Below are 9,416 nucleotides of genomic sequence, written 5' to 3' on the forward strand. Positions count from 1 at the left end.
AACCCAATGTCTTTAAGCCCCAAATTTTGCAGGCTTCTTCACCTGCAATACCAAAAAGAAACAAAAGAGTCAACAAGAGCTGAAGAATTAGATGTTAGAAAGAAAGTAGAAAGTCTTTAAGATTTTGAACTTGAAATCCCCTTCTCTAACCAGAAAGCAAAAATAAAAATAAAAATTGAGATGACCATGTTGGACGGTAAGGTAGTGAATGCTATAACAGATACAATCTCAACTCAATCTTGCAATGTTTGTTCTGCCAAGCTTAGTAAAATGAACAAGCTGAATATAATTAAGCTAGATATAATTAGAGAAAAAGTTTGCAATAAGCAAGCTATAGCTTTAGGATCATCTACACTGCACTGTTGGATACGAATTTTGGAATTCATTCTACACTTGGGATATAAAGTGGATATTAAAATATACCAGTCCCGATATCCAGAAGATTAATTATCTGTAAAATCTCGAAAAAAAGAAATCAAAAGAAAGTTTAGAGAGGTGTTAGGCTTAGTGGTAGATACTCCTACGCAGAGATTTGGAAATACTATTACAGGAAACATTGCAAGGAGGGCATTTCTAATAGCAGAATCTTTCTTTGAAATAACAGGAGTTAGTTTGGACATCATTTTAAGACAAAGAAACATATTGAATGTCCTTTGCAGTGGATTCCACCTGAACTTGGATGCTATAATGTATATAATTAAATTTAAAAAGTTGTATATATATGTATATATAATGTATATATATGTATATATATCATACAGTTATATTATATAATATGCAATATATATATTACAACTTATTTACAATTATATATTATATTACAACCAGTGGCGGAACTACTGGACGCAGGACCCTGCGTTGCGGGGGGGCCTACCAGCTATAGAGGGCCCTCATATAAAAAGAATTATACTCTCAATAATATTTATACTATAAAACTCTTTTCCGCAGGTATAGTGGGCCCTAAAATATAAAACTTGGATAAAAAAAATGTCATCCATCGTATTAAAATATATTGTTCAAAAATTTATTTTTGTATTGGAGTGCGTAGTTTACATTTAAACGAAAAGTTGTAGCCTTTTTAAAATTGCATACGCAATTGAGAAATAAAGTACGATTATCAGCTGCGAACTGCCAGATGTTATTGTATAGTTAATTTTTATACCGTTATGTTGTGTTTGTGTATGAATTAGACAATTAGACTGAATTCGGTAAAAATAATATTTTGTTGCGTATATATTTTTTTTAAACTGTAAGAAGTTCTTCAATTTATAAGTTCTTAGTTGCATATTCAACATTTTTAAAATATAAACAATATTATTTGTTATGTCGTTGCATATCAAGGATAATGATTCTATAATCCTTGTTGCATATACAAATTAACTTTTAAATGTATGTTCTCATTTTCAATTTTATATTAAATCTTCCGTTGTATTAAGTTAACTTTTCATTTCTTATTTTATCTGAATTACAAGTCTCCAATTTATTTAATCGTGTTACGAATAATAAAGTATTGTTGCACGAGAGTTTATTACTTCACTGATATATTTAATAAAAGGTAATTAATAAATTTGTAATAATTAAAAACTTTACAACAGGTACTGAATTTATAAATTTGTAATAATTTAGATTTTGACTCATAATAATGGAAAAGAAATTAAGTAGTACAAGCGGTGCAGCAAAAAGAAGAAAGTTAAAAGAAACAAAAGCTACTTTAGCTAAATTGCCGAAGCTAACAACGTTTTTGAAACCAATCGAAAAGCGAGCGGAAACGGAAGTGGAAAGTCAAAACTCTGCAGAAGTGGTATGTATAAATCAGTCAGTAGAACATGATGATATCGAAGAAAACATTGCTACTGGTAATAAAAATGTGAACGAAGAAGATGTGAATAGGTCTCCGAGAAACCACCGAAATGAAGACAAGGAAGATTCAAACTCTGATACGAATGACGCCATTGAACAAATTAATTTAGAAAAATCAAGTGAATTATTTTCTACTGACATTGCAAATTTTCATGGTAAACTACTAACAAAAGATATTAAGAAAATAATTGTATTATCGGAATCGTGTCGGCCAAAAGGTCCTTTTATACGCGACCCCTTGCAAGAAAACCGTAGGTTTTCCAAGGAATATTTTAAAACTACCACAAAATATGGATCTATAGAAAGAATGTGGCTTTGCTATTCCCCAAAACTTGATGCCGTTTATTGCGAGCCTTGTTGGCTCAGAAGAACGAAAAGCAAAGGATAACTGGCGTGAGCATGGTGTCAGAGATTGGCGTGGTCTTTCTAAAAAAATTAAAATTCACGAAAATAGTCAACAACATATATTTGCTTGTTGCATTTATGAAAAATGGCGACATAATGAAACAATTGTTAAAAATATAGAAGAACAAATACGATGCCAATCAAATTTTTGGGTGCAAGTCTTAGAGCGGATAGTAAATATAACATTAGCACTTTGTAAAAATTCTTTGGCTTTTCGTGGTCATCGCGAATCATTTGACAATGAATATAATGGTAATTTTTTAACCCAAGTTCAACTTTTAGCTAAATATGATAATGTTATGAAGCAAGTTTTGAGTATGCCAAATGGATCTATAAAATATTTAAGCCATCAAATTCAAAATGAAGTCATACATTGCCTTGCAACGCATTTAAAAGCCACTCTTACTGCTGATAATAATAGTTCACCTTTTTATTCAATTATAATGGATACAACACAAGATATTACTAAAAGAGATCAGCTCAGTCAAGTATTTAGATACGTAAAAATTATTAAAAATGAAAAAGATGAAGCCACATCAATTGAAATTAAAGAAGTTTTCTTGGGATTCACGGAAATATATAACCACACTGCTGCTGAATTTTAAATCTGTTAGAAAAATATCATATAAAATTAAGTAACTGCAGGGGTCAAGGTTATGATGGTGCGAACGTCATGAGTGGGATATACAATGGGGTTCAGGCCCTTTTTAAGAAAAATCAACCCAATGCTATGTATATGCATTGCGCAGCTCATAATTTAAATCTTGTTATTAATGATGCGGTTAAATGTTGTGTTGAAGTTGCTTCATTTTTTGTAATGCTAGAAGATGTGTATTCATTTTTTGGAAATAGCATAAACAGGTGGGATCTACTATCCAAATATACAGGAGAATCACAAATAACATTAAAAAGGTTAAATCCAACGCGATGGGCAGGAAGATATATTTCTCTTTTCGCCGTTAAAATTCGCTTTCTTGATATAATGAAAGCTCTTTCCGAGATATCAATAACAAGTACAAAACGTGAAGAACGCGAAGAAGCAGTACGAATACAAAAAAATATGAGCAGTTTTGAATTTGTTTTTTTATGCGTGCTTTTGTCTAAAATCCTTAATGAGGTACATATACCATCAAAATTGCTGCAAACTAAAAATTTAGATCTTACGACAGCTTCAGGTTCTCTAGAAAATGCCAGCAAAAATTTAAAACAATATAGAAAGATGTTTGATTCAGCAAAACTTGAAGCGGTAGAAATAGCGACTACGTGGCAGATTCCTGCAATATTTTTTCAAAAAAGAAGAAAAATTGTGAAAAGGCATTTTGACGAATTATCTACAGATCACCGTTTTGATAGTAGAGAGGAAATTTTTCGCATCAATATTTTTATAAAAATTTTGGATGTCGTTATCAACCAACTCGACAATAGATTTAAAGGAATGCAAGAAGTGGTACAATTGTTTTTCTGCATCCATCCAAATAAATTAATGGTAATGAAAGAACGTGAGATCATAAGCTGTGCAGAAGCCATTCAGAGAAAATATAGTGAAGATATAACAACTGAATTTCCGCTGCAAATGGTTATGGTAAAGTCAATGCTACACGATAAAATATCAAAAATATCATCTATACGTGAATTGGGTGACCTTTTAATAGTAAAATTGTCAACTATAGCTGCAAGCGTTCCACAAGTGATAACAGCATTGTTATTGTTTCTTACATTACCTGTTACTGTTGCATCAGCTGAACGTTCTTTTTCGAAACTTAAAATAATAAAAAATTATTTACGAAATACCATTGGTAAAGAATGTTTAAGCGACCTTGCAATAGTTTCTATTGAGGCAAAAGCGGCTGGAAAAATGGAAATGAAAAACATCATTACCGATTTTGCCAATATGAAATCAAGGAGGAAAGTTTTCACTATTTAAGTTCGGTTAAGTTTTAGTTTCGTTTTGAAGTTATCTTTATCTTTATTTAATTTTTTGTTTTTAAATATGATATATGAAATAAATATCTATTTAATATGTGAAGCTTTATTTTTTTTAAAAAAAACATTCTTTTGCGGGGGGGCCCAAATTTTGAAGTTCCGCCACTGATTACAACTATTTATACAATGATATATTACATAAAATAATATATTACAGCTATATATATATAATAATTTATTACATACATTGTATGTAATATATTATTGTATATATAGCTGTAATATATTTTTGTATGTAATAAGGCCTGTATGTACAGGCCTTGTTAAGAAGCGTTACGCAGCTCGCATTTTGCTTGCGAAAAAGCGATTTGCGTTCAGCAGTTTAGCGCTACTTTATCTTTATTTAAATTATCTTTTGATGATGTCGCTAACGTGACGTTTATTCAGAAGAAATAAAGTTGTAAGTAAAAGCATTTAACCTCAATTGTAAACTTATAGGTTTTTTGTTAAAGAAACAGTTTGTTTAATAATTTTTTTTATTTTTGTTAAAAATTAGTTTAAAAAAATAAAGTGTTTTAAGTTTTATCTTAAGGAATTAAATATATAAATTCCTTTGAAATATAAAAATTATTTTTTGTCGTAATAATTAAAAAAAATGCACGATTTATTTTAATGTAAATAAATGTATTTTATTCATAAATTTCATTCGATTTATTATGTCTTAGTGAGAAAAAAATACTGTTTGTATGATTTTTAACGCGTATATATATTAAATAACTTTAATTACAATGCGGTACTTGAAAAGACGCTAGTGACGCAATATAAATTCTAGCGATACAAAAATATATTTGCTGAATTTACGTAATGCGTTACGCGTTAAGGTGGTAGTATAGTAATTAGCAAAAAAAAAAAAAAATCAACTTTTTCAAATAAAAAAAAATTCTACAATGTGTAATATAACATCAATAAGCAAAAAAAAAAAAAAAAAAAAAAATTATGACAAATCTTCTTCAGCATAATTATCGCTGAAGGCCCATAAAGGGGTAAACTGCGACAGAGATTTTTCAAGAACCCCTTATATATTTTTTATTGAAAATTTGGCTGGTTTTACATGTGGCATTGCAACATAGACTAGAAGATTTTGATATGGTCAAAAAAATCAAAAAATATTTGCATTTGTGTAAAATTTTGCAATTTTTGGGGTAACACTCTTTTTCATTCCATATAAATTTCCAACGTTTTGCCTTATTGCCTTACCATAATAATTTTGCAATGTATTTATAACATGTTCTGTTAAGCGACCTGCTCCTCCTAACTTTTTGCCATCACATAAAGTTTCTTTATTTTGTTTTTTTAAGTTTCTTAACCCTTAAAGGACGGCGGGGTATTTTACTACCCCAGAAGAGTTTGTTTTTAACTGCCACATCAACAAATTTTGACTATTTGAACTGCCACTTCAGAACATCTTTTATTATCATTTAAGGAAGTTGTTAGTGTAAAATGTTTTTGTTTTACTAATTAATTGACAATAATATTGTTTGTTAAAAATTTAGTTACGTTAAGGACGGTTGGGGTATTTTTATACCCCATGCAAGTTTTCCCATTTTTTAGTTAGTGAATCAATAAATAGTTATATGAATCATGTTTAGTTTAATACTTGTTTATGTTTTTGTTATTTTTTAATAGGTATGGAGTATTATTTATCTTTTTTATGAGTAAATTATACCATATATGCATTATATATATACAATCACTGTAACAACAATAGTGTGCTCATGTTGCATATATTTTGTTTTTATGTCTAAAATATTTATATTATTGATACAAAATAATAATGCCTAAAGAATTTGTTATATATTTTTCACATATTTTGTTGGATAAACACTGAAACTATTTTTTAGAATAAATAAAACTAATATAATGAGTCGCCCAAGAAGAAATGCTGCAGTCGAGGCTAATAATATAATTTTTAGTTTAAATGAATTATCTTCAAGTGAAGACTCAGCTGACGAAAATCTTACAGATGATGAAGAAGATATTATTACAGCTGACGATGAATCAGATGCTATTATCTCTGATGAAAGTGATGAAGAAGTTGTTCAGGAAAATCACATATTAAATCAAAACATGATTTCAAAGAATGGTGAGGAAATTTGGAGTAAACTTCCATGTGTAAATGCTGCTCAGCCACGCGCACACAATATTATTCGACAACCAACTGGCCCAACAAGGTTTGCGGCCAAAGTGTGGATACTGCCTTTAAACTCTTTATAACACCAGAAATGATTAGAATTATTGTCAACTGCACTAATGCTGAAGCTCGTAGAATAAGACTAGAAGGATGGATTGACACGACAGTAAATGAACTTTATGAGTTTATTGGAGTTCTTCTTCTAGCTGGAGTGTTCCATTCTAAAAACCAAAGCATAAAAGAACTTTGGAGTAGATTAGATGGCATACCAATATTTTTGGCTTCAATGCAAAGAGATCGATTTGTTAACTTGCGACGATGCATTCGATTTGATGAGAGAGAAACACGAAATCAAAGACGGTTTGAAGAAAAATTTGCACCTTTAAGAAATATAATGGAAATGTTTATTACTGAATGTAAGAGCAACTACAATCCAAGTGCATATCTCACTGTCGATGAGCAACTAGTTACATTTAGGGGACGTTGTCCATTTAAGATGTTTATACCTACTAAGCCAGGAAAGTATGGAATGAAGATATGGATATTATGTGATGCTGAAACCTCTTACTGCATAAACTTGCAACCGTATATTGGAAGAGTAAATGGAGCACGTGATGTTGGACAAGGTACACGAGTAGTTCTTGAACTAACTGATCACTTAAATGGAAGTGGTAGACACATAACAGCTGATAATTTTTTTACAAACATTCATCTTGCACGTGCATTGCTAGGACGTAAAAGGACATACACTGGCACCATTAAAAAAAATAAAGGAGAAATACCAAAAAAGTTATTGCCAGCCTTACATCGACCAGTTTACTCTAGCATTTTTGGTTTTCAAAATGACTCTACAATAGTTTCTTATGTACCTAAGAAAAACAAAGCAGTAATATTATTATCAACCTTCCATCACAGTAATGACATTGTTGTGGACCATAATGAAAAACCACGTATTATTCTAGATTACAACAAATATAAAGGTGGAGTTGACACATTAGACCAGGTTGTCAGGTGCTACTCGAGTCACCGAAAGAGTAACCGATGGCCATTTACATTGTTTTGTAATATTTTGGATATTGCAGCATACAATGCTTTGATTTTATTCTTATCAATTCACCCAAATTATAAAAATGGGGCTTCTCATAGAAGAAGAGAATTTTTAAAAGAATTATCAAAAAGTCTTATTAAAAAATTTGATGCAAATGACAATCTTCCGCAAATAGTTGCAAATAATAATCTTCGCCAAGTAATTGCACAAAATAGCCTTTTAAATCAAGGTCAACCAATACAAGAGCAGCATATAAAAAGATGCTATATGTGTCCTCGTGTTCATGGCAGAAAAACCCGTCTGCAATGTGCATCATGTAGCCATTCTGTTTGCAAGGCTCATAGCAAAATTGTTTGCAATAGTTGCCTTATATAGAAGATATATTTTGTTTTTATTTGAATAAATTGTCTCAAATATCACTTTTATTTAAAAAAAAATTCAGAAAATTGATATTTTTGTTAAAAGCACGCATTTTTATTTAAAAAGTTCAACATATTTTGTATAAAAACCTATATTTTTAGTTGGGGTAGTTTAATACCCCAGCCGTCCTTAACGTAACTTTTTTTTCCCGTCCTTTAAGGGTTAATCTAGTACCAACACGTTTTTGAATATGCCCAATGCACTCTGCTTTTTTTATTTCAAAATCTCCATAAGGTTTTGCAGAAACGACATTAACATATGAACTGCTATCTCCATCTCCTAGAAACGTTGTATATCTCAAATTTTTTTTTTTTTCAGAACGCAAAAATATTTTTATTGTACCACTTGATTCCATAGAGGAGGCTGAACCGGTATGACTGATTTTGCACTTTTTATAATGTAAGGAGTGAAAATCATTATATTCTTCATGATGTGTGTATTTTTTTAAGTCCCATATAAACACAACTTACAAGTTTTTGTTTCTATTTCGTAATCAACACACTTACCATTTTCTACAGCAACAGCTGTTACTAATCCATTGTTTGAGGTGTATCCACGTTTCTGCCATGATCCATCAAACCCACAAATAATATCTTTAGATGTTTCATTGATTGATAGTAACTCATTTGCTGCATTTGACATGCTTTTGTCAACCAAACTTTGATAGACATCCAACATTATGTGCAATGTGTCATTATAGCAGTTTTTATTCATTGGAGGGTTCGTGTTCATAATTCCACAGAATGTTTCTATTGCTGAAAATCCCTTACCCATTTCACGAAATGCAATTACTGTACGAGTGTTTATGTCAAAGCGTTTTCGTCCAACACAATTAATTTTTTTATCCATTTTAGCAGATGAAAAAAAAATCGTTTCCCATTCACAATCACTGCAACAAATTTTTAGTCCAATACTTAGGCCATATTTTTTTGAAGAATCAAACTGCAAATTTACTAACTTGTTACATTCTGGGCATTTAAGGACCATTATTGCTTTTTTAAGTAAACCAAAGTTCATAATAAAGTTAAAGTCTTCATTTATCTGTTGAGATTCATTTACAACTTCTTTGTTGAACAACTTCTTGTAGGATGAGAAACATGGTATGTTTTCAACTGAAGGTATGGCTACGGTTTCATTATTTTTGCAGACATTTGTATGTCTGTTTCCATAAAACTTTCTTTTCTTATTTTGGTATACTCTTTTAGTATACTATTTTAAAGTTTTCTTCTTTTGGTATACTATTTTAAAAATTGACTGATGTATACTACACTTTAGACTATTGGTGAACTTATAAAGAGCATAAAATAGCAATAAAGCGTGCTCATTCGCGTATAAATCGAGTCAATAAACAAGAAGTAACTGCTGATTAACAATTTTCATTATAAAAGTTTAGCATGAAACTGTTTTTATTGCTTATTTTATATAACTTTGATTGCAAAAACCCGTAGCAACCTGGTAAATAAAGCGTTGCTATGGATAAAAATTGATATTGAACAATTTAAAAGCAATTTCAGAGGTATACACTGATTATTTTATTACAAAGCAAGATAAGATTTCGACTCTACAATA

At 30.4% G+C, this 9,416-nt stretch overlaps 3 protein-coding genes across 3 annotated transcripts; all 3 read left to right on the forward strand.

Moving 5' to 3' along the window:
* Positions 1-2,195: 2,195 nt before the first annotated feature.
* Positions 2,196-2,870, forward strand: LOC136083560 (uncharacterized). Its single transcript, XM_065802963.1, has one exon. It carries the CDS (start codon positions 2,196-2,198, stop codon positions 2,868-2,870), a length of 675 nt encoding a protein of 224 aa, XP_065659035.1.
* A 68-nt stretch (positions 2,871-2,938) lies between these two features.
* LOC136083561 (zinc finger MYM-type protein 1-like) lies at positions 2,939-4,189 on the forward strand. The gene has a single exon (XM_065802964.1). It carries the CDS (start codon positions 2,939-2,941, stop codon positions 4,187-4,189), a length of 1,251 nt encoding a protein of 416 aa, XP_065659036.1.
* A 2,281-nt stretch (positions 4,190-6,470) lies between these two features.
* LOC136083562 (piggyBac transposable element-derived protein 4-like) lies at positions 6,471-7,802 on the forward strand. The gene has a single exon (XM_065802965.1). It carries the CDS (start codon positions 6,471-6,473, stop codon positions 7,800-7,802), a length of 1,332 nt encoding a protein of 443 aa, XP_065659037.1.
* The last annotated feature ends 1,614 nt before the right edge of the window (positions 7,803-9,416 follow it).

This window comes from Hydra vulgaris, chromosome 08 (assembly GCF_038396675.1).
Source record: "Hydra vulgaris chromosome 08, alternate assembly HydraT2T_AEP".
In the NCBI taxonomy this organism is placed as follows: Eukaryota; Metazoa; Cnidaria; class Hydrozoa; order Anthoathecata; family Hydridae; genus Hydra; species Hydra vulgaris.